Here is a 26,276-nt window from a genome sequence, read left to right on the forward strand (position 1 = left end):
GAGAAGAGACAAATACGTCTTAGTCTTCTTACACTTCTTATCTGGAACATTAGGACAACACAACACATCGTCGAGCTTGTTACAGGAGCTTAAAATAAAATAACATTCACAGTCTGGCCTTACAGAGAGAGAGAGAAGGAGAGAGAAGGAGAGAAAAAGAGAGAGAAAAAACATGGCTCACTTCTTCTTTGCTCTCAAACATATAAATATGGAATAAGAGACTATTTTCCTCTTATAGGAGAATAATCAATGACAGGGTGGTGTGATGAAGCAGAGTTATTGTTAGTGCCCTGAAGCTTGTTAGCTACATTAGACTCATTTGTGTTGGTTCGCGTTGAAAGAAATAACGCTCTGAGACGCCGCGCTCATTACTGAGCAGCTCCTCGGATAGAGGGAGAGACGCTCTCAATGCCCTGCATGCTAATTCCTTGTTCTCACAAAACACACAGACAAATAAGAGCGCTACATTGTGATTTATGAGCGCGTGAGTCTGACCCATGCGAAAGAAAAACTCATCTAAATTCTAATAACACATCTTTTTTTCTGACCTCCACTGCAGCGAGGAGCAAGTTAAATACCCTGCTGCTTTGGTGAGATGGAGCAGGTGCCTCGGCCCGTGCCAGGAGAGACGCCATGATCGAGTACTGCAGCATACCAAACGACCAGAGAGAGAGAGAGAGAGAAAGAGAGAGAGAGAGAGAGAGAGAGAGAGACAGAGCACAACAGGGACTTTTAGGATGGCTTTATCTCTGTTCAGCCTAGTTCAGATTTTTGAGTCCAAACTCAGCATCACATACACACTTTCACCATCACATCACCACTGCACTGAGTACACACACACACACGCTCAGTTTCAGAGAGCAGAGAGAGAGAGAGAGAGAGAGAGAGGGAGAGGGAGAGAGAGAGAGAGAGAAAGAGAGAGAGGGAGGGAGGCCGACAGGTGGCCACTCAAAGGCTCATTCATTCTTGCGTAGAGAGAGAGTTGTATCTGTCCTCATTAGTAGTGTTACGGTGTTATTCTCCACTTTAAATTCTATTTTGAGTCACAGTTTTATGAAAACACACACAGGCAGGTGGGGAAGATGGAGGAAAAAGTATGATTTTGTGCAGAAATGTGCATGTGTTGATAGTTTGTGTGATTAATCTGCACTGATGGGAGAGGAAAAAAAAAAACACTCACACAGATATAGTGCGAGACCAAGCTGGAAAAATGAAATGCCATCAACACAAGCTTAAGTACTGCACTATTTAATCCTTCTCGCTGTGTCTCTCACTCCATTTCTCTCTCCACCTCTCTCTCTCTCTCTCTCTGTCTGTCTCTCTCTGTCTCTCTCTCTGTCTCTCTCTCTCCCCCGTCGTGAGCCCTCAGGGTCCTCCCTGCAGGATCGCTGCTGACGGCTCTTCCATCGCACCCTGCACACAGTCAGATGTGTGAATAAACACAACTTGTTGAGGGCTGCTGATTAACGAGTTCTGGGCTATAAGACTGCTTTATATGCCTTTATTTCAGTCTTGGCTCAGTTCAGAGTCGGACACGTCAAACAAACCTCACTAGATTTACACACAGCACAATTGAACTGTAGTGCAATGCTCCCTGTCAGCGTAGAGCTAAAGAAATAACGGACGCCAAAGAGGGAGAGGAAAAAAAAAAAAAAAAAAAAAAAAAAAATCAGGTGGGCATAATAAGAGCACTACATTAACATATGAAGTGAGCTCTTAGTGACAGAGCCGACACATTCCAACGTCTTAACATTCCACTGGTGGATTCTCTTCCAGCAAAAGATGGGTGGAAATGAGCATCAAGGACGAGCTAAGAGCCGGCAGCGTGAAAGCGAATTCTCCGCGGCAGGCTGAAGTGCATGTTTCAGCTACAAAGTTTCTCACCTAGCAACGACGCGGTCGGTTTCCCAGCCGAGCCGCCTACGGAGACGTCAGAAGCGTGTGTGTGTGTGCGTGAGACACAATGGAGAAATGTCACTAAAATGGAGCGTGAGAGACAAAACGTTTCGGTCTGGCTGACACCTGTAGCGTAAACATATTGAATAAGACGATCCAGTTATTATGCTTCTTTCATTCATTGAATGAACAGGAGCTTAATTATTAAATCAGTTAGCGGGACGTTTGGAAAGTGCTGGGTTTGATGATCAGCGTGACACGGTATCGGCGTTCCTCACACTGTTCACTGAAGACTGCGGCGGAGACTCGAGGAGAGAGCGTTCATCTGCAAGGACACCAAAGAGACAAGAAAAGTGCTGCAGTGGGGGAAAACTGCGGCTTCACGCTTTATTCTGAGCACACACACACACACACACACACCTAAACCAACAGGAACAATACGTGAGCAATACATCTACACTGATTGGCTTTGTTTGAAGGAAGGGTTTCCTCGCTGTGCTGCGTGCTGCGAGCTCTGCGCTGTAACACAACCCTCCTCCTGTTTCACTACGAATCTGTTCCCTCGCTCCAGTGCCAGAGTCTTTACTGCCGTCAACATCAGATCTCACACACTCTCACCACGAGGGGGAAGGAAAAATCGATTCTTTCTGTTCTGATGGTGTCAAACCCGAGCAGGCGCCAATTCAATCAGGCTTCGTGAGTTTGTGAAAAACACCTGCACTCGGTCATTAGATGTAGATGTAGAGAAGGACGGCGTCGCGTTACACTTCCTCAAAGTCCCTTCACGCCTCGGTGTGTGAACTCCGCCTCTGAACCTGCCGTGTGCCGATTACTATTCACCGCACAGCTATAAAAAGGAATAAATTAGGAAGCTTGTCGACAAGTCACGGATGTGAATTCATTCTGGCGCTGACGGAGAAAATTAAAGGTGCAGTCTGTAATGGAATCATAAACTCCAAAACTGATTTGCAATATTCTCCTGCAGGGGCTCGAGTGGCTCCATCATTTCAGACATGCGTTTATAGACTCCGTTCCCCAGCTACTTGTCCTTTAAAGTGCAACTCAAAAGTGGTGTTTCTTAGAGTTACGGACACCAGGACGTTACTACATACACAAAAGAACCGGGTCTAGAACCTTATACGTCTGTCTTTCTCTACAGTCATAGAGCTTTAGCTCTCTGTTAGCTGGTTCTGGCCGTCTATCTTCCTGCACACTTCCTTTTCAACCATCGCAAACCTGAAAAACGGTTGCGGTTTATTCGAATGTGTACGAGGTTGTGCTTTTGTGACAGGAGCTTTTTTTTTTTTCTTCAGGCTCTTCAGTGACAGAACATTCACTGTTCCCCTCAGTGTTAAAACACACCTCTAATCTCATAAACACACACGTTTGAAAGCAATAAAGCACCAGGAACATGATGAAGAACGTTGCACGTTAACCAGAGTGACCTCCTGGCATTCAGGACAGGACGAGCCTAGATGTAATTCCAATATCGGCTGCTACAATACGAACAGATTTATCTCCAGCCTCTGTTACTTTATACTGCCCTTCAGTTGACAGGGAACTCTCACGTTCACCAGCATATCGAATAAAAGTGGAGCTTCCTGCCTCAGGCTCACGCTGCCTATGAGACATGATATAATCCACATTAACTCGCTATGCTGCATAAATGCATCCTTCTGCTCTAGAGAAGCGAGCGTTTTATAAACGTGCTAATGAACAACTTAGAAATCAATGCTTTTCTTTTCAGAATCTTTCGCTTTTACGGTTTTAATGTCACGCCTTAAAATAAAGACACCCTTAAATACAGTATACAACGAGGTCCAAACAATAATCTACTGTAGCAAGAGGAACCAGTCCATGCAGAAGCAGGAGGTTTTAGCATGAGCAGCTAGTAGAAATGTGCTAGCATGGCTATAAAAAGAAAAAATAAAGTTATGTTAAAAATAAAATAAAGCAAAAATATCATTTCTGGCATCCATATCAGATTTCCTAAATGATTAAAGCGGATTATGTGGTATTTTTGAGCGCTACAGCGCCACCAACTGTCACACAGAACGGTATGTAGAAGTGAGACGCGAGGCTGGGGCTGATTTTTTTCTTGCCCAGACTGTAGACTCAGTGACAGTCGTGTCACGTGATCAGTGATTTGATCTCCATTTTATCATCAGACACATCAGTAACACGTCATGAGCAGTGAGTGAGACGACAAGTGAGTGTAAGGAACATGAAGGAAGATTTTTTTTTTTACTCTAATCATCGTTCTGTCCAGCTGAAGCACAAAAGAAATGAAAGGACAGACGAAAGAACTGTAAGTTTAGTGAGATTTTTGTTGTTTAAACGAAAGAGTTACAGCTTCTCTGCTTAGCGTATTTGCAATTCGGCGCAAACGTGACATGAACCCAGTCGAGCATCACTGACTTAAAACAAAAAAAATGTCAATCTGATCTGTGAATCTGCTCATTTCCACCCTTTAAAAGACCCTCAGAGTCAAAATTATGAGAAAACAAGTTACAATTTCAAGATATGATCTCATAATTTTGAAATAATTATTATGATTATGATATTTTAGAAAATAAATCACAAACATGACATAAGTCATAATTTTGAGATACTTTTGGTATGGTTCTAACACGAGACAATATTAGACAAGACCACAAAATTATGACTTTTTATCTGATAATTATGACTTAGTATCTTGACGTGTAAGTTTGTTATCTCATAATTATGATTTAGTATCTCAAGATCACGTCTCTATCTCAAATATGGATTCACGTCTTGACATTATGAGGTTTTTTTGTCTCATATTTACGACTTCGTATCTCAAATAGGACATAGATAAATCTGTTATCTCGAACTTATGACTCAGTATCTAGAAATTATGATTCGGTATCTCAATTATGGCTTTGTATCTTGACATTATGAGTTTCTTTTATCTCAATTATGACTTAGTATCTCATAGCTTTGAGACATTACAGGATTTTTTTAAGCGGAAGAAATGGGCTTCCACAGATCTGTCTTTAAGAGTGTGTGTGTGTGTGTGTGTGTGTGTGTAAGAGTTTACTCCACACTGTTGTTATTATTCTATGAATGAGACCTTGTGATATGACGCATTCCTAACAGTTTCGCTGTCGAGGTGCTGATAGAGATTAGATTTTCGCTCCCACATCTAATATCTGCAACAGCACAGATGCAGCGGCGTGACTGAAGCTGATCCAGAAACAACCTCAACTCCCTGGTCAGGTAGAAATTTGACAGCTGAAAGTTTGTGATGCAGAAGGTATTAAATGTGAGAAAAGGAGACAGAAGGCATGTGCATGTAGTCTGTCTTTCTGTTAAACTCATCCGTTTTTAAATGCAAATCTGCTGGAAAGAGACACAGCGTGGAAAAATCCCTACCTTTAACACAGAAAATGTGGCTTCCATCCACCGCCTTTTAATTCTGCAGTTTAATAATGAAGTGCAGTTCAATCCTGTGGGATAAATAACCACAGCTAGTCATGTTGATGAGGAGAAAAGCACAGCCATTACCTTTCTCTCTCTCACACACACACACACACACACATACACACACACACACGCGAGATTGTGCTTTGCTATGGCAACAAGATGCACCTGACCGCGCGCGCGTGCGAGTTAAAGGGAAGCAGCAGCAGCAGCAGCACACACACACACACACACACATCACATCACTGCAGACTGGAATTAAGGGCTGCGTCCCAATCCGCACTAATTAATATGTCACAACAGGGCGCGCGCTATGGTAACCATGGCAACCCACAGCGTACTATGCGGCAGTATAGTCTATACTGTACTCTAGTGTGCTTTCTTGGTACACTATTCAGTGCGGATTAAGACGCGGCCGGTCAGTTAATAGCCCTTTATTGTGGCTGATACGCGTCTTATGAATTAATGGTACAGTTTAGCCTGAAAAACAAACAAACACTACTGGCTGCCCTTTTTTTTTTTCTTTCTTTCAAACCGGAAACAGTTTGTAAATATTTGGTGAATATTTATCCAAGCTAATAACCCCAGCGCAGCGCGAGCACAGATAGCAAAACGCATAAGGAAACGGCGTCGAAACCTTCCTGTGTCACATTTAAAGAGTTAAAGAGCAACATTTCGAGGTTTTAAACGACGTTTTAACGACGTTTGTAGGCAGAATTTAAACCTGGCCAGGATTATCTTACCTCACTCCGCGCTGCCGGATGACAGTTGACAGTGGTGCGCGCGCGCGCGCGTCAACGCGAGCCGCGTGCGTAAACTTGCACGCGCGTAGTGTAATAACGGTCAGCTGGTCTCGCGCTCGCCGCTCACCCTCTTTTAAAAAAATAAATAAATAAATAAAATTAATTAATTATTAATAACTATTCACTCATTTTGATTAAATCTGATTAAAATTCATAAATATTTAGCGTTTTAAAGGTTTTAAAGGAGGGCGTCTTTTAATATTAATGCGCTCGCGACGGTTTTCTGTCATTTAAAATTTCAAAATCTAACCGTTAAAGCTGAAGCGAAAGTTTGTGCACCCTGTAGTTTATATATGAGGCAAAAAGCAAAGCTCTACTTCTATTATAAACCTGTTACAAGTATTAGAAATTATTTGTCCTAATGGAAATATGCCTACTGGTTTCCATTACACAGCTCTAATGGTTTTAATGGTATCCAAGCCTCCATTCAGTTACAAATCCAAGATATATTCATTCAGGTTTCTGGATAAGCAGAAATATACACATCAGAGATTTTTCCAGAAAGTCTGAAATGCCCCATACACTCACTCCCCACCATCAGACTCATGTTATACATCTCAGAAAAACACCAAACACCCATAAAACCAGTCTCAGGTCACCTGCTAAACCACTAGTGATGTTCTCCAGGACGGAAAACTGCCTGTACTGTATATACAACTTACAGGCTAGTTAGCATACACTTTCATACAACACATAGTATTCATTCATTAGCCTCCAGTAACCGCTTTATCCTGGTCAGGGTTCACTGTGGAACGCTAGGAATACACCCTGGAAGGGATACCAGGCCATCACAGGTTACCATTCACACACACTTTTACATCGAGGGGCAAGTTAGCAAAGCCAATCCACTTAGCATGTTTTTGGAAGGTTGGAGGAGACCGGAGAACCCAGAGGAAACCCACAAAGACATGGAGAGAACATGTACATAACATATTTATTCATCATTTTATACGTACCTCTTTCCACTACACTATAATATAAACAATGCCAATAATCTTGCCATTTATCTAGCTGCTGAACTGCATGTTGTTGTACTATATCTTGCAATTACAATAGTTGACAAAACCTCAGTAGAAACCATGTTTCGTCCAGCATCTACTAATAAAAATGTAATGGTGTATCCGGCAACAAAACAAGAATCCAAACCATAATGCAAAAACAACAGTTTGAGCAAATCTACACAAAAAAAGAAGTCCAAAATTTGCCATGAATTTGCCATCCAAATCCCAGTAGAAACCATCACACAATTTCTAATAGTTTCCACTACAATTACCATTATGAACCATCAGCTAACCATTAAAACCATTACTGGTCCTTAACTGTATCCCCTAGACACAACATGCCACCAATAGAAGGCAACAAATTACCAGTAGAGTTTCCATTAAAACCAATACAATTCCCATTATAACCATTAAAACCAATACAAATTCTATGAGGATTCCTCTTTAATGAGTGATGTACAGATGTGAAGCAAGCAATTTCACTTCCACATAAATAAAATATACAACATCCACACAATTTTTGTTGTTTAGGTTACTTAGCTTTGGTGAGAATTGTGTTAATACACTGTATTTTATGAATATGGAAGCTATGTACACATTAAAATCCAACAAATTCAAATCAGTGAATGCTTTGAAGTGAACTGAGATGATATTTACACTGCTTTAATGTGTGTTTTCACTACACAACCCCACTCCCAGCCCCAGTCCTGCATATTCCCAGTCTTACCTGATCACCTGCTTGCTTGATGATTGATACCAAAACTCTTCAGGTGCGGCCCATTAATAAAAATCCATCAAAACGCTCAGGAAAAAACAGAAATAAAGCTCGTGTGGTTGTAATTCCTTGTTTTTAGTGTGTTTTGGAGTGTTATTTTTCAACAACAACAGGATTAAAGCTTCGAAAAACCTACAGCAACAACGCCACATGGAGAAAACAAATCGCCACCCGATAAACCCCGCCTCCATCCCACACTGACCTCCTATTGGCTCACTGAATGCGCTGCCAATCAAATGGAGCAGAGGGTCAGTTTAGCTCCATGGAGTCAGGTGTAAATATTGTCAGGTTTTTACAGTCTGTGTGTATTTTAAGTGGAAGAAAAAGGTCATTTAATGTCTTAAAACTCCAACTTTTTTAGCAGTCAGGGAATACTTTAAAAGTGTAAAAATTAATTCCACACCCCTCTTTAATACACATATATGTTATGAACATCATCAAATATTAGGCTCACAGATCACATTTGATTAAAATTGACATCAGAGTCAGATGTGGAGTTTTATTTATTTATTTATTTTATATTGAAGAGGTCATTGGTTGCAAAAAGTTCCATTACCCATAAAGCACTACAGCTCTGTAGGGAATAGGGTATCACTTATGTAACTTATTTCAGAACATAATCCAGCTGTGTTTCCTAATAACTTTATTCTGGGAGTTTTACTCAACAACAAAAAGCAAAAAAAAAAAAAAAAAAAAAGCAAAAAGCTTTTTTAAAATTATTATAATTAATTAATTAATCAATACATTAATTTAAAAACACAGCCCTGTAATAAATAACTTAATGTACAGTCTGACCAATCAAAGACAAGGATTTCCCACGCCTACACCTCCAGTCTGTGTTGCCAGAATGGGTCAGAAAATCCCCCATTAAACTGATGACTAATTTAAGATAAGTTCTCTCCGTCTTTGTTTGTTTGTTTTGGGAGAATCTTTTTGAAAGGGTTTGGATGAGCTCTCTGGAGACCTCTACATAAAATGTTACAACATAATATTTACACTAATTTACACTTGTTTTGACTATTTATACAATTATTCCTCAATTGTTGCACTTTATGACAAAAATATCTCCATGTCACATAATTTATCATTTAAATTTTAATTCATGCTGGACAGGCAAATCCAGCGAACATGCTTCAACCTGAAAGCTTTTAGAGCACATTGACTTTATGACGTATGTGTGATCGTTAATGTGGTGAAGTTTTCTGTAAGGAGATGTTTATTTTTAACATTATTATTATTATTAACATTTATGGAAGGAGTCTCCAGTGTCAGCACTTTGTAACAGAAAAAACTGTAATTTTACATTTTCCATCATCTTCACGACAGAGGAGTTTTACGCTTTGTGATTTCTCGATAACATGACATGCTGTTTTTTTTTTTTCTGGATAAAGGGAAAGGGAATGACCATAAGTAAACTACTATAAGTAAACGTAACATTAAATGGATAAAAAGTATGACGTTTCATTGTTTAGTGAATCAGAATTGTAATCACTGGCAAATTGCTGTGGTATAAGTGGAATAAAACAACAAGTCTAATGCGGTAACTGTGCTTCATTACACCACCCTGCTGTTGATGAATTTCCTATAACAGCATGACACGGAGTGTTTTATTCCTTACTTTTGTCAGAATGTATTGTTATAAACTCATATCTCTAATGGCAAAAATCTTTGATTAATAAAAATGATGAGGGAATGCTTCTTGAGTGGGTCTAATTTTAAAAATCCTGCCTTTTGTGATTAAAAAAAAAAATCTTCAAAATGGAGTTTGATCAGCTTTACAGTAAAGTGAACATATATATCTGAGAGGATTTGTGTCAGTGCAATCTGGCAACCCTGAGTCACCCGTGCACTTGTTAGTTAGCGGACTTCACTTCCCGTTTAGCATTTCCTGCGTCCTGTCGCCATGAAGTGATCATTAACAGCACATGGATTCGTGAGTAACTTAGTAAACATGTTTGTTCTGCTGACACACACATCACACTGGCGGTGTTTGTCTCGGATTCAAAGCGCACGAGTGAGAAATCACACGTTAGCCTAGCATTAAACAGCGGATTAGCCTTCTGACGGAGGCGGACTTCCAAACCGCTCGCGCTCCCTTTCCCGAGTGCACTACCCTGAGCCTGAGATAGAGCGCCTAGTAAACACTACCTAGTGCCCTAGATATCGATTAGGGCGCGATTCAGCCAGTGTCAAACTACACAGAGTACACAATCAGATTACGGAGTGTTTAAACCTATAAAATTAGTCTTTTATTAGATATTAGATTTATAACTGGAATAGCTGTGTGTGTGTGTGTGTGTGTGTGAGTCACTCATTGTGACATTGTGTATTAGGAAACTATCAGGGTGTGGATCATTTCAGTAAAGTCCCTGTAGCTGTGTTTAGTTTTAATATTTATAAAACATATTACTATCATTTAAGAGCAAAGTGCATTGATACTGATGTTTCACATCAAAACAACAACAATAATAATGATGATTTACTGTATACAGTATGTATTTGCAGGTTTAAACCCTTGTGTAAGTGATTAGTTTGTCAGTGAGGTGTGTATTGTCTGATATTAAAGGAAAGATGCACTCTGAAGCACATGAAACATGTTTATATACAAATATTTCTCTTGTGTTTAGAGATTCTGGTGTTAATTTGTTAGCTGATACTGTATTTCTCTTATTCCGGTGAGATTGTGTCCCACGCTGATGTCACAGGGGGACACTGTTGTTGTTACTGTTGTTGATGTTGTTGTTATTGTTAATATTGTTGCTGTTGATGATGATATTGTTGTTGATGTTGTTGTTATTGTTGTTGATGTTGTTGTTGCTAGCAGTTACACTGGAGTTTATTGGAGAAAAAATGTCAACGATCTCAAACATAAAACGGATAACGGTCACGTTTCACTTATGTTAGCTCCTAAAAGCAAAAAAACAGCTTCTTATGTCACTCACCATTTTCCAGTAATCCTGGAGAAATCCAGATTAGAAGTAGTGGAGACGTTGGTGAAAAAAAAAAAAAAAAAAAAAAAAAACCCTGAATATGATGTCAGACGGTGGCTTGAGATAACGAGCACGGTGATATCAGCGTGAACGTTGAAGCTACAGAGCTGAGCGTACAGATGACGAGGTGAGAGAGGACTACTGCACCGCTATCAGCAGATAGAAACTCGTTACTGGGAATTAAAAACACTGAAAGCGAGACGTGTTAATGAGAAGGTGGTGGAAAATCCTCTTTAGACCTGATTTATACTCCGTTTTTAACATTCGTGTAAGAAGTAAGCTTTGGAAAATGCCTTGTTTTTGATAAAAGATGTAACTTGTTAATAAATGGTCAAATATCGGATGTTAGAAATAAACCTACAAAGCTGCTTTGTGGATATAGTACAAGTATAAAACTCACGAGCTGTTGTTGTTGTTTTTTATATGATGAGGATCGTAAAGGGTTAAAGTCGGTAAACAGGGTTGTTCCTGTTTGTTCGCTGTGTTTTTTTTAAAGATCTGATTCTTTTATCTGTCCTGATTGGACTCCACTCACACACTGCCGCTGGTTGATGAAGCGGATTTACTGTTACCATCGTGAAGTTGATTATTTTCCTAAAACAGCGCATCCCGACGTTTTATCCTGGAAATTTACTAACAATTACATTGTTTTCGTTTATAGAGGTAAAGCTCTAATTTTCGCTTTTGTCGTTTCTCGGTAACATGACAAGCTGTGTTTTTTTCCAAGAGAGGAAGAGAGAAAAAAAGAGGTGTTGGTGAGGGAACGAGTGTTTCTAGCTACTGTAACGTAAGTGAGAACAGGAACTAGCTTTGAAAGCTGCTTTCAGTCTTCGAGGTTAATCCAGTCAGATCTCGTTCACGTGTTGAAGCACATCCCTGCTTTCTGTTCCTCTTCTCTTTCTAGCACTTAGCACGGGTTCTCAACTCATCCGCTGCTGTGATTGATACGACTCGGCCGAGCGTGACGTCCTCATGTGCATCATCTTCTTCAAGTTCGACCCCAGGCCTGTGTCCAAAAACGCCTACAGGTGAGCAGCTCTTTTTCTTCAATCCTTTGAAGTTTGTTTTTCCTAAAAGAAAAAAAAAAGCTTCACTTTGATAAAAAGGTCGCTTCATTAAAACCCCGGCCTCGTTTACAAACAGTCTAATTACAGACGACGCTGCGCTCAGTTAACAATAATGAACATAACACACACACTCTTCACAACAGAGAGTGATGAAAGTGTGTAAGACTGTGACTCTTCCCACAATTCCATGCTCCGTGTGGCTACGGAGTGTATATACTATGAAATATTTATAGTAATTCACCTAGTGAAAAAGCCGATTCACTGAAGGGGAAAGGACGGCGAGAGATGTTTTTAAAAAAAAAGTTAACTGTTTATCCACAAAGTTGCGAAGGATTTTGTAACAAGTTTCTGTTTTCTCTCAACCATTCTGCAATCTGTTTCAGCCGTAACACACTCTTATTAGCTTCTAATGAGGATGATGTTGGTTTTGAGCACACGACACACATTAGAAAATATTAATACATGATGACGTTAATATTAATACATGAACTTTCCCATGTGCTTTCAATGTAAAGTGGGAGGAGCTAATCTCAAGTAAAGTTTGAGCAAAATGATGCGTTCTTGCTTCAACAGATGGCTTTTTTAAAAAATGTTCAGCACTCAATTTCCAAATTGTGCACTTTTATCATCTAGAGCATCGGATCTCAAACATTTCACACCCCTTTCATTGTGAAGAGAAAAAAAATCGCTGACCCAGAGTATTTGCGGGTGTGTTTATGAGTTTACACCATCACTGTAATAATCATGGGTTCCTTGGGATTCCCAGGAACCATCTTTGAGAACCCTGGATCTAGAGGAGCAACAGTGGCTCAGACATGGTCAAGTCTTCAAAATGGAGGCTTAAGAATGGATGTCTTGTTTGGAGACTTTTCCTTACATCCATGCTGTCGTAGTCTTGTTGTCAGTCACCTCTTGTTGTTCTCCAACCACCCATCAAGACAAACCTTCTCACTAGAGTCTGCAGACGAGTATTCTCAGTAGAGATCACGTGTGACCGAGTCTTGAGAAATCTAGCAAACATACGCTACTGCGTAACTCTGTAACTGGGTGGCTGGAACATGGAGGATTGAGCAATCAGGTTTTTGCTGTCTTATGTCTCAGACGGTCAGGAATGATTATTCAGAATATTCAGCCATGAGTTTGAAAAGTTATCACACCATGACTTTATCACGTTGTTCCATCTCCGTAGCCTCTGTTTGATCCGCACTTTCCTGACTCTTATCACCAGCCGCTGCAGGGACGGGGTTTAATGAACGCAGGCGATAAGACCGTAAAGCAGCGAGATTGATATTGCTGTGTGTCTCTCTGGTCGCTAATCAAATAAAGGACGTTAGCCTATTCATTAGCTTAACGAAGCTCCGTGCAGGTTTTTACCACCATGACCAACTACAGTGTATGAGACTCTATATGAAACTAGTCCCTGTTTTTTTTCCTCTTGTGTACTTTCCCTCCATTTCAAAACCTCTTTCCATTTGTCTCAGCATATCATTCCTACTCTTTCACACATTCTTCCTCTATTTTGTTCTCATTCTCTCTCTCTCTCTTCTCTGTCTCTCTGATTGCGGAGGTGATTTCCGTCTCTGTGGTTTCACCTTCCAATCTTATTTTCTTCTCCCAGCAGAAAGGAGTGAGTTGTTCTCAGATTGAGAGCTATGGCCCTTCTTTCCAAACCCATCTTTAGGAGTGAAATGAAATGGAGCAGATAGACCTGATGTCATATACCACTTGAGCTCCAGAGTCCTGGGAAGCAGCTACCAGAAACTGCTATTATTTAATCTGGTATCAAAAATGAATACATGGTGGTGGTAGCTTTGGGGTGTAGGACTGATGGGTGCAGAGGCCACGCCTCCTTCACTGGGACTGATGGGTATAAAGGCCACGCCTCCTTCAAATATCATATCTAGTACACTGACTTGCTCAGGCTTTACATGTCTATTATGTAAGTAATGAAACCCTCGTTGTCATGCTGTCAAACATCCCAAAGTGTTTCATTTCTCTTCTACCTCCACCAGTTTGGTGGAAACTGGACAGGTGCCCACTGTAGCCTCAGAGTCCTGTTCTTGGCCTACAGGACTGAAACCTGATGTGGTCTTCTGCTCTTGTAGCTCATCTGCCTCAAGGTTTGACGTGCTGTGCATTTTGAGATGCTTTTCTGCTCAACACGGTTGTAAAGAGTGATTATTTGAGTTCCCATAGCCTTCCTGAACCAGTCTGGTCGTTCACGTCTGATCTCTCTCATTCAGCAACAAGGTGGTTCCAACCCCAGAACCATCACACACTGGATGTTTTTTGTTTTTCGCATCTTCTGATCAAACTAGAATTCATCTAGAATCTAGAATTCAACAGTGGTATAAAATACAGCGCACCACACCGCTTCTCACAACGAACTTCTGTGTTCGTGAGGTATAACAGAAGGCGACGGATTAAGCGTTTCACCTGAAGCTGTAACGTGTCTGTATCTTGCCATCACTCCAGCACTATTAATATTGTTCTTTTCTGTTCATATATTTGTCTATATTTCTCTGCAGGCTTATTTTGGCGTCGAACAGAGATGAGTTCTACAGCAGGCCGTCCAAAGCTGCCGACTGGTGGGGCAGCGGCAAAGAAATCCTCAGCGGTAAGTCATGTGACTTTGGCCCGTATAATCATCCGCCATCTTTATTTCATCTGCACACACAATTTATTCTTCTATTCGCTCTTTGTGCTCACTACACAGGCTATAGCATAATGGAGATTTATAAAGAATCAATTCATTATGACTCCTGAATCAATTTTCTAGCTCTACAAGGCTCCCAGTCCTGCAGTTTTTCTCTCACGCTAGAGCTTTTGTTTTAGCCGAGCCACATGTAACGTCTTAAAATTAGCGCAGAGATGATTGAAACATCAAACGCACTCTTATTGTGTCCTCTCGCTCACATGAGAGTCGCTTCATCCTCCCGTTTCCATGTGAACCGGCTTCGTTAAAGCTGTTCACACTTCATTATCCATCTTCTCTCAGTGACGCCTGTTGCTTTCTGCAGAAGAAAAGCAGCTGTAAAAAGAAAAAGCGTCCCTGAAAGACATTTTAGGAGAAATAATATAATATCAGTGGTTGAGCTCGGTTCCCGTGTAAGTCTGAAAATCAAAAATTTAAAGAAAATACATAGAAGTCATGCGGAAGGCACCAATCAAAACCCTCGTGGCCTAATTTTCTAAATTTATATCAAGGTTTTAGATTTATCTGCCAATATTTCAGTTATCGGCTTCCAAATATAAAGAATTATCTGTTTTTGGTCTCGACCAAAATTTCTATATCGATGCATCCCTAAAAATAAATTTCTGGAAAAGTTTGTGAAAAGATCTGGAATTTTTTTTTTTACAAGAAATCACGAGACATCTCATCTTGGCCTGTATTCTGCCTCATTTATGAGTCACAACCATAATCATAAACAGCTTTAGATAAGAACGATGGGGAAAAACACATTTATCTTAGCGTCTCCTTCCACTCCTCCAGACCACAGCGGGATAAACGCATGTAATTGAGTGATCACAGAAAACGAGTCAGGAAACTGCCTCCGGCTCGGGCTGTGAGAGAGGTCCGGGGTGTGTTGTTGTTCACTGGCCTCTGTTTGTGCCGCTAATCACGGGGTCAGTGACCGACAAGGGCCATTAATTGATGGGTGCTTTTATGCGAGGTGACAGAAATGAAGTGCGGAGCAGCAGGGGAGGGGAGGGGAGGGGAGGGTGTTATCTGCTGCAGGAGGGACGAGGAGATGAATGTTGATGAAGAGCGACGCAGGACACGGAGCCCACGGGATTCTCAGGCAACGTGACACGGATCTAATGCATCACGTAACGTCTGTTTCCAAAAGCTAATTGAGACCTTCAGTCGCATAAATATACTAACAGATGTACTGGTTTAGATTTAACATCCAGATAGGATTCTATAATTACACAATTTTTTTGACATTTGAATTATTATTATTATTATTATTTTTACTCCTTGAGTGACTCTCACCAACCTGCAGGATCTTATGTGCCCCCTACTGTGTCTATAAAATGACTGACAGGAGGACAAACACAATCAAGCATTCCGGCCCGGAAGGCAGTTTCCCAAAACGGCTTTTCTCAGCGACTTAATAAACTTTGGCTAAGGCCATGGCTTAACGCATTGTTCTGCAGGTTATTGGAACTATAACACCTTTAAATACTTCACTCTGATTGGTCAGAAAGTGTTCGTTAGTTTTTCTATTCATTCAACTCACAGATTTATATTAAATTAATCCACTTGTATTTATGGTTTTTGTTTCGTTTCCATAGTAACACCTTAGTAAGATTCCGCGTTGTCTTTGTTTTGTAACAAAAGAGACATTCGGCGTTCAGGGAAGGAGTCTCCAGTGTCAGGGCTTTGTAAAAGCGACAGGGGTTTACGCTGTGTCGTTTCTCTATAACGTAACGTTTTTCAACATTAGATGTAACTATAAACTGATAAAAATGTATCACGTATTGTGCTTTAATATTAATTTAAGATTAAACATGTGATCACTTCAGGGTTGGAACAGTGACTCTGCCTCAGTATGTTAAGAGTTTTATTTTTTCACCTAACAGTCCAGTCTTTCAATTAAAAGTTGAACAAATGTCCAAATAAAATATAATACTTTTAATTGAAAAAAAAAGTAATCTAAAATTTAAATTAAAAGTATTATATTTTATTTGTAAATTTGTAAACTTATCTTTTAATTGAAAGAAAAATTTTCTTTTAATTAAAATGTTTCACGTTTTTAATAGTGTAAAATTTTAAATATGCGTCTATGAATAAAAAAATTCATTTTAAAAATTATGTTATGAAAAAAAAAATTGTAGAAATTTTGAATGCTTAGCATGGAATGAGTATTAGCTAATGTTAGTGTCATATGTCATGTGAAGTTGTAAGCAGGTACAGTGAATGATAGATATCAGCTGTATGATTATCACACTGAGGGTTTTCGTGTGTGTGTGTGTGTGTGTGTGTGTGTGTGTGTGTCCTCAGGTTTGGATATGGAGGAGGGGAAGGAAGGCGGATCCTGGCTCGGTATCAGTAAACGAGGCAAACTGACAGCGCTGACCAATTACCTGGAACATAAGCAAAACCCGGACGCCCTGGGGAGAGGTGGGACGTTAGCGTTTTCTAAAATATTTCACGTAAATACAGATCCAGGGAGATGCAAATGTGAATACGGTGAATATGAGCTTTTAAGGAGTTTAGTTTAGATCGACTCACACTCCTCTATGAAATACATACGGGATGATTTTTGTGCTGCTGGGATTTGAATTGGAAATTCGTTTTGAAATTGGATATCAAGTTCGACGTTAAATCATATTCAATTTTACAAAGCAGATATACACAATTTTAAATTGGGTTTTGGCGTAGAATTAGCTGCTGATTGGCTGAAATGATAACGACTGACTCTGAAGAGTGTGAAGTTTGTTTAAAAGCTGAAAACTTGTGATTCTAAAGTACAAATTCAGATGTTATTTTATTGGCTGGAGAATATATGTCAGCGCCAATTTGGCTGCAAATGGGACATCCTGTTTACACCCACCCACACACACACACACACACACACACACACACACACATTACGGTGTGTGAGAAGGGTGTGAGTGACCAGCTCAATGTGCTTCCAGAGAATGATTTTTCCTCAAGGCCCCAGCTCACGTTGGCGACGCTGCTGATGAAGTGATATTGACTCGCGGCGTCTTACTGAGTGATGCTGCCTGTTTTGTTGATACAGTGCTATTGGTGTGTGATGATACACTGCTGTGGGCTCAGTGTACACTGCATCAGCGTGATGCTTTAGGATTATGAAAACGCCCCGCTTTCTTTTAGAAAAAGCATGTCGTTATTTGCTTTTCCACATGTTGAACATCTAACAGCTAAAAGCACACTCGTGTTGACTTTTCCTTGGTTTTTTGATCCCAGGGTTTTTGGTGTCAAATTACTTGACCGAGAACTGGGACAGCTTCTCGTACCTGCGCAAGGTGTCGTCCGAGGGTCCGCAGTACAACGGCTTCAACCTCCTCACTGCTGAATTCAGGTAACTGCTACAGGGCCGTGGTCTTGGACTGGTGTTAGAGAGTAGGGTATGACGCTGGCTTTTCTGCTTTCTAATCTGTTCATATCATTTTTTAATCCTCGTTTAAAGGTGCAATAGGCATTTTTGTTTCATATTTGCTCACATATCCTGAAAGATATGTAAGACATGATCAAAAATAATGGCTGACTTCTGGTCCAGAATGCTTGTTTGGGTCATTTTACAGACATTCAGCTTGACGTAGCCATTGTATATCCTGGGGGCAGAGCTTTGTGAACATTGGAAGGAATTTGGGGGAGGGGAGGTGGAGGGGGGTGTTTTCAAGAAAAAAAAAAAACGTTTAAAATGTCAAACCCACCTACTTAACCAATAGAGACCTAATCTTGAAAAACATGACTAATCTTACTTACTGCCCCTTTAAAAATAGTCAAGATTGAGGTGTTTTGTATTTTTAGATCGATTGAGAATGTGAACATGAAGTCTTTATGCTAGCTCATTATAAAGGGAATTAACTTGTATTTCTAGGATATGATGGCAATTTAAAGAAGGCCTTAATCCAAAAGACCAAAGAGCATGATGCAATATAAAAATGATGTAGCTTAATTTTATTATTATCTGTGAGTTTTTGATGAAGGCTTGAGGAAATCTGGCGAAATTTTATTCCAATTTATCAACGAATAATAGTCGCTCGTCCTATCTGCACGGCTGTCCTTTTTCTTATTAAAGAGGAAAATCATTTCAGTTTCTCTCTCTATCTCTCTCTCTCTCTTTCTCTGTCCTTCTCTTTTGTGGTGTGGGATAGAGCTGTAAAAGAAGTGATTATATCTGATCTCAAAGGTCTGATCCATTGATCTGGCCACCTGCTCTCTCTGCACTTCCTGGAACTGGATGGACTTTAAGATGCCTGTTTATAATTCAGCTCCACAGCTGTTCCTCCCAGCACACCGTGTCCTCTGGGGCTTTGGGGGGTCTTTCTAACCGTGAGCTTTTTATTTTAAAGAGGTGATTCCAGCAGACACAGCTGTGGGATTGTGGGATTTGAATGGTGAAACATTGGCGTTGCTGTATTGGATGGATCGCACTGCATTCTTGAGTGTAACAGAGGCATCGAGTGAAATTATTAATTTAATATCAATATCAAACAGTATACAACTGATCCAGGAAGCTGTCCTTAGCTGGGGAAGTTTGAGTCATATGGGCACTAATCCAAAGCAAGGCTGCTACAATATTATCAAATGTCTGGACTGTACACTTGAGAATAAACGGCACACTTCCATGAATACTCTCCACACACTCGGGGCAGCTGTGTGTCTCTACATGGCCTGGAATAGCAGCAAAACTGTGTTGTCAACTTAGTGACTTTGTCGCTAGATTCGGCTTTTTAGACACTTTTCCCCCTCACGTCTCAGCTGCTGATATACGAGTTCAGAGAGTGTGTAAAAGGTGTCAGTGTTTTCAAAGACCACTCACCGATCACCATTGATCCCAACAACCAATCACTGACCACCATTTTCCCCAGTGAACAATCACTGATCACCATTGATCCCAACAACCAATCACTGACCACCATTTTCCCCAGTGAACAATCACTGATCACCATTGATCCCAACAACCAATCACTGACCACCATTTTCCCCAGTGACCAATCACCGATCACCATTTTGCCACCATTGATCACCACTGATTATGCCATTTGATCACCATTGTTTGTCCCGCCTTCATACTTCTTCTTTCTTTGTTTTAAACACTCTTCTCTTCTTCTATTTCCCAACTCCTCACAAATACTGCTTCATTTGTGCAGAATTTTGTAACTATGCAAAAGTTCAGTTGTGCTGCCAAGTTCTTCTTCTTTTCTGAGCTTCCAGCAGCTACTTTCCCCTGAAAAACCGTCTGCAACACTGCAAGCAGTGAAGATTACAGCAGTGGAGTCATTGAGGAGAAAGCTGACTGGCTACACCATGTCATGGAGGACACTTTGTATCTTTGAATCTGTTATGGCCCACTGTTATTATTTTATGATTTTACATTTTTACCATGTGGAAGATGGTTACTGAGCCGTTCGCCCCCTGCTCTTGACAGTGATACATGCAGCAGTAACCTCACTGGAAACACGACCGTGGCTATTTCATTCCCAGATCAATAGCAGCTTCCTGCAACTGGAGAGGGGTTTTCTATTATAATAAAGAGATTTTTTTTCATCATGGTCTCCTTCAGAGCTGCAGCTCGTGATGAGATTCTAATATTTCCTGTGAGGTATAAGGCCTATAAACATTCCTCTTATTGTCACCCTTCATACCGGAGAAGAGGAACTCCACGCTGCCAAACAGAGCAGGAACTCAGAATCATGTTAAAAGGAGAAAAAGTATGACGTTTTGGACGGATTAGAAGAAACGAACTCTATGTTTATGTCTCTGGGTGATTGTATAGACAAACATACGGATGATTTCTCGCTAGTCTTTGCGTCTAGATTGAACTGTCCTGCTTGTAACTGCTTATCAGCTGCTCTCTGACCTTCAGCAGTGTGTTCCTGTCTGTCAGGAGGGACTTTCCAGGAGATAAGCCTGAACAAGATAGTGCTGACGGCGATAACGTTTCACGCTCGCTGTTTTCCTGACGTGGTGTAAACAATAGTGATGATGTATGTATGGGCGGACGATGCGACAAAAATATCTCATCACCATTCTGTAAGGAATTTTTACAATACACAATATGCATCACGATATATTATATATACAGGTTTGCTAAGAAACGGCTAGCAATACAGTAGTGGTACATTTGCAGAAAAAAAAACTTTTTGATGATTTCTGTAATGTCTACAAAAATAAATGTTATTTATTAAAAAAAATTAATACTGAAAAGGGGGGAAAAAATGAAAATATATATTTAAAAAAATGTAACATATTACAATTTTACTAGCTAATACATTTATATATTTATATGTCCACTCCTGATAGTGTGTGTGTGTGTGTGTGTGTGTGTGTGTGTGTGCAGTGCCATGCTGATTTTATAATAAAATTTAAAATTATTATTTATTTATTTTACTTTTTATTTTGTGTTGTTTATTGCAAGTTGGTGTCACAAAAGTGTATCATTTTTCTACATCATCTCCATTTCCTTCCAGCTCTTAACAAATGTCCGGATTCCCCTAGAAAAAAAATTGATTCAGTTCTAATTTATGTCGCACTTTTAAGGTTTTCATTTGATTCACCCTCGTACGATGCAGTGTCATGTTATTTTGTTAATTAGATGGTAGCGTACGATTTCATTAAATCATTTCGGTCGTAATCAGGCAATGAAGAATTGCGACTAGTCAAAAGATTGCAAACGTTGTCCGGAAAATGGAAATGAATCGTTTAGGAGTCGACTCTTTTCGATGAGCCGAGTCACCTGATCTGATTCAGTGAAAAGAATCAGAATTTCCGTCAGAGCTGTTAATGAAGGAACGTTGTTTACAGATTCATTTAATCTTCTCTTCCGGCTAAACCTCATGTAGTAGTTAGCATGGACGCTGTACTTTATACCGAGCTAATGAACCTTTTGAATCTAACTCTTTGCAGGAAGTCGCGACTCACCCCGTGACGTTTGACCCCTGTGTTTCTCATTATCAGTGCTGTCTTCACTCTGTCACTCATCTGTGTGTTCCGGCTCGATTAGGACAGCACCAGAGCTCTATGAAGAGAAATGGACTTTATAATGGCATTAATTTGTGTGTTTAGTCTTCGCTAATTGTGTTTCATCTCTCTGTGTCGCCCAATGCAGAGCCAATGAGGACACGGTGTGTTACTATGGAAACAGGGGCAGTCCGGAACCTGTGCGCCTCAAAGCGGGTTTGTTCTCTTCCTCTGTTGGCACACACACACACACACACACACACACACACACACACACACACACACCTTGAATCTTAATGAAACACTTAATTTAGCGTATTGGTGTAGAAGACCCATTAGTACACACACACACACACACACACACACATACCTTGAATCTTATCGTAGTGTATAAGTCTTAGTGGATAATGGTATTAGTCCACACACACACACACACACACACACACACACCTTAAATCTTAATGTAAAGCTTACTTTAGTGTATTAACATTGTGTGTGGACTGAAGGCATTCTGCACCAGACAGACACACAGTAAGAAATGCAAGTGTGAGGACAAGGAGGACAGAGCCTTGTGTGTGTGTGTGTGTGTGTGTGTGTGTGTTTCAGCAGGAATCTACGGTCTCAGTAACTCTCTGTTGGACACTCCCTGGAGGAAGATGCAGCGTGGTAAACAGCACTTCACCAGTGTGGTGGATAAAACATTGCCCCCTGAAGGCCTGGTCCAGGAACTGCTGCAGGTCCTCAACGACGAGGAACTGTGAGGAACTGATTGTCTATCTGACTGTCTATCTGTCTGTCTATCTGTCTGTCTATCTGTCTGTCTATCTGTCTGACTGTCAGCTAAAACTGTAGATCTAATCAGTTTATTATGGGTGAGTGTGATATCAGAGGAATCATCTGATAAACAAATCAACAAAGAAACAAACAAATAAACAAAGCTCCATACACTTGTCACTGAGTCACAGTGGAGTTGGTGTTGTAAAAGTCCTGAAACAAACACACACACACACACACACACTCTGTCTGTCTGTGTGTGTGTGTATGTGTGTGTCTGTACATCTGCCTGTCTGTCTGTCTGTCTGTTACACACACTATATTCTGTATGTCATGTTTCTGCTCTTTCTTGGTTTATTTTGAGTCACACACTCACATTCCACTTACATATTGAAATCATTCTACACCCTCCACATCTCTCTCTCTCTCTCTATCTCTCGCTCTCATGCTTTCAGCCCTCTGATCGTTCACTTTAATCTTTGGGTTCTCAAGGCGAAATCTGGGGGAGTGTATCAGAAAGTAATTTCAGAAGATCTTTAAAATCTTTAAAGCAGCTGTTTGAGGGGTTTTTTTACGCCGCAATCTGAGGAGGTTGATTAATGAACTCCTTCGTGCAACAGCTCACATCTGTCTGATCATGGGGAAAGTAAAAATTTCACTGGATCTGTCTTTCTTTCAGTCACTCTCTCTCTCTCACACACATACACACACACACACACACACACGCACACGTCACTCTCTCTCTGTCTGCACCTCATTATCAGTTAACAAACACTGACAGTTTCGAGCCGCTGGAGTCCACGAGCACGTTTAGCAGTGCTGATGCGTGGACTGGATGGAGAAAAAGGAAAATGGAATGCTGATGAGGTGTTGAGTGTGTGTGTGTGTGTGTGTGTGTGTGTTTAACCTCCACTGAACTCATGTATTGCTATAATGAGTTTTAGGAATGGCACAAGTGTTTTCGCTGTGGGCTCACACCCAGATTTTAGCTTTGTACCTTTTTGTGAGCTGGAATGTTATCAGGTGTGTTTAAAAAGCATCAGGAACTCGAGACTTTACACTCATTAATACTGAACACGAGCAGAGTAGCTGAGTTTTAGTTAACACTTTACGTTCACTCCAGCAAGCATCACTCCAGCAAGCTTCCTGTGGAAGTGCAGATGTGAAGAGAAATGTGGTGCTTTTCTTACAGTAATGCAAATTATTTCTAAAGCTAAAGCTTTGCTAAAGCTTTGCATTTACAAGCCAAAAGATGGAGTCTGGTAGTTTACTCAGACCTCAGGCTGGAGGGAACTTCACTGGAACTAATTGATAATTTGTTAGATTTGATATTTTCTTGCCTGGTAGAGATTTGCATTAAAATCAGTGAAATCGCAGCCCATTAAATGGCGTAAATGAGCAAAACTATAAACAGCAACAATAAAAGAATGCAAAATGGTAAATCTAAAATGGGTTTTATATTGTTTTACTGTTAGGTTTATCATTTTCCCATGATTTAACTGCTGGGAATTTGATAATTGAAAGATCTCCAGAGACCTCTAATGACAGAATCTGACTAGCTACCATTAAATGCACGAATTAGCTAGAATTTTCTCCTTTCAGGTTCAGTGTGTGTTTGAGACACTCGTCCTGTCATCTTGGAAAAGAACATTCATTGGGCTTGCAGATATTGCGAACCAACAAAGCACCGTAAATGCGAATTGATGTTATTCATGAGACGGTGTGATTGTTGTTCTCATTATTCTGAACAAATACAGGCCTGAATCCCTGCTGCTTCAGTTCCGTCTCTCTCGCTCTCTGATAATGAGCTTTACACTACAGTGATATTCATGTGCAATGATCCCTTCTAGAAAAAAACAACTCTGACCACCAATAGGGTCATTTTTTGTTGTTTATTTATTATCTACATCTCTATTATTTACTATCTGTCATGCAAGATGAAAACCGCTTTGTCGGAGAAGTTCTTTGAACGAATCTGACAAGGTGTTGATCAAGTCATGATATTAATCAATTAATTATATAATCACATTATATATTCTATATTCCTACGTCTTTCTCGCCTCCTTATCTCTTTCTCTCTTTCTGTCTCTGTCTTTCAGAAACACACCTGACCCCATGCAGGAGAGTCAAGGTGAAGGCTACAGTAAGGACTGGCTTAAAGTTCTGTCCGCCGTGTGTGTGCGTGCCCCGAGTTACGGCACCAGGTTGGCGAATTATCGTATTTATCATGAGCATTGGTGAAAGTCTTATGGACTGTTGCAAATTGCTGAGACTCCTTCCGTAACTGTTCAATAAATGTACAGAAAAAGTCACCATTTTCTCTCTCTAAATAACAATACGCTTTTTAAAAGATGTTACTATAGGATCGATAACGTATTAGAAGGAGGGCATTAATATAAATATAGTTTACGTTACTATACGAAAATTGAATCAACACCTTCTGACGAGAGAATTCAACCATGGAGTGGTACAAGTCTGTTCAATTTGCATTTCTTTCCCGCTTCCTGATTCAGGACGAACACCATCATCCTGATCGACAGCGAGGATAACGTCAGCTTCACCGAGCGCACCATGCTGAACTCTGATGTCACCCAGTGGAGCACACGGTCCTTCCAGTTCAAGCTGCAGGAATGAGCGCGCCACACCCGCTGCCACGCGTGCCTTTCTTCACGTTTTCCATTTTACTCTCAGACTTTTCCTACTAAAGCTGAAGGGAGGGATTTTTAACTGCCGTTTTCTTCCAGCAAGCATCTCTGTGTAGTTTCATGAATTTGAAGTCGAGGCACCGTCACGCAGCTGAACCAGAACATGTCTGTGGTAGTGTTGAGTGTTGCACTAAATGTTGTTTTGGCCATTTTTAAAAATAACTACTATTTATCAGTAGTGATGGGAGACTTGAGTAGTGACAGTGAATAGGTTAGAATTCTTTGAAGGCTATCTGCCAAAGAATCCAGACTTTTTATTTTGTAATTAGGAGACAGAAGTGAGTGTTGTTTCATTATGGACCTGCTCTGAATGGTTCAGCTCACATATAGCACAACTCAGGAACTGCACATTCTGTATGGAGCTCTGATCACCACAATAAACTTTATTTCACCTTCAATAACTGTACAAACTGTGTGTTGTACATGGCATGGAGTTTTCCCTGGATGTTTAATGTAATTTGTATTAACCTGCCTTGATTATGAGTTAGTGTTTTTTTGGTAGATGGTTACGGGAAGTTTGTATTAAGGCACACCACTGTTATCATAACATAATCTATGTCTCATATTGTGTACTTGGCATAATTTAGTCCAAAAAAAATCCTTATTTTTTTTATTTCCACCCCACCCACATAACATGACCCAATCTCAAAAGGTAATATAGGCTTCCTCCAAGACCACAAATGAAGCCGTTGCATGTTTTTGAAGAGTTACTGGGCCTACGTAAACACCTTGATGAATCCTGATCACTCCTGTAGGAGGTTTGACCAACTCCAATCACTCCTGTAGAAGGTTGACCAATCCCGGTCACTCCCAAAGCAAGTATGAACAATCCCGGTCACTCCCAAAGCAAGTATGACCAACTCCGGTCACTCCCAAAGCAGGTTTGACCAATCCCGGTCACTCCCAAAGCAAGTATGACCAACCCCGGTCACTCCCAAAGCAGGTTTGACCAATCCCGGTCACTCCCAAAGCAAGTATGAACAATCCCGGTCACTCCCAAAGCAAGTATGACCAATCCCGGTCACTCCCAAAGCAAGTATGACCAACCCCGGTCACTCCCAAAGCAAGTATGACCAACTTGCCAACCAACTGGTGAGACTTGGGAAGTGAGAGTCTTTAGGCTCTCCGTGTGGGACCATCCACAGGAGCAGAAGGTG

The 26,276-nt window shown here is 40.5% G+C and overlaps 2 protein-coding genes across 12 annotated transcripts in view; one reads left to right on the plus strand and one right to left on the minus strand.

Annotated features, from left to right (window-relative positions):
- Positions 1-8,103, minus strand: part of arvcfb (ARVCF delta catenin family member b) — a 143,051-nt gene extending 134,948 nt beyond the window's left edge. For 4 of the 9 annotated variants that reach the window (XM_026940305.3, XM_026940308.3, XM_026940306.3 and 1 more), the window contains exons 1-2: positions 6,084-6,136; positions 5,293-5,366 (exon numbers count right to left, since the gene is read on the minus strand). The gene's annotated coding sequence lies outside the window, so the exon portion shown is untranslated. Of the gene's footprint in view, positions 1-5,292; positions 5,367-6,083; positions 6,139-7,871 lie in introns of those variants that run through there. The other 5 variants (XM_053228980.1, XM_053228981.1, XM_026940304.3 and 2 more) reach the window with 5 other exon arrangements.
- A 1,633-nt stretch (positions 8,104-9,736) lies between these two features.
- On the plus strand, positions 9,737-25,520 carry tango2 (transport and golgi organization 2 homolog (Drosophila)). Of its 3 annotated transcripts, none has more exons than XM_026940321.3 (9): positions 9,737-9,852; positions 11,814-11,937; positions 14,505-14,593; positions 16,985-17,104; positions 17,918-18,032; positions 21,789-21,856; positions 22,247-22,397; positions 24,514-24,618; positions 24,928-25,520. In XM_026940321.3, exons 2-9 carry the CDS (start codon positions 11,882-11,884, stop codon positions 25,046-25,048), a joined length of 825 nt encoding a protein of 274 aa, XP_026796122.1. In that variant the 5' UTR covers positions 9,737-9,852; positions 11,814-11,881; the 3' UTR covers positions 25,049-25,520. The 3 variants fall into 3 exon arrangements, with proteins under 3 accessions (XP_026796122.1, XP_026796124.1, XP_026796123.1); XM_026940323.3 differs by having other exon boundaries at positions 22,250-22,397; XM_026940322.3 differs by lacking the exon at positions 9,737-9,852 and adding an exon at positions 11,618-11,696.
- The last annotated feature ends 756 nt before the right edge of the window (positions 25,521-26,276 follow it).

This window comes from Pangasianodon hypophthalmus, chromosome 24 (assembly GCF_027358585.1).
Source record: "Pangasianodon hypophthalmus isolate fPanHyp1 chromosome 24, fPanHyp1.pri, whole genome shotgun sequence".
NCBI lineage: Eukaryota > Metazoa > Chordata > Actinopteri > Siluriformes > Pangasiidae > Pangasianodon > Pangasianodon hypophthalmus.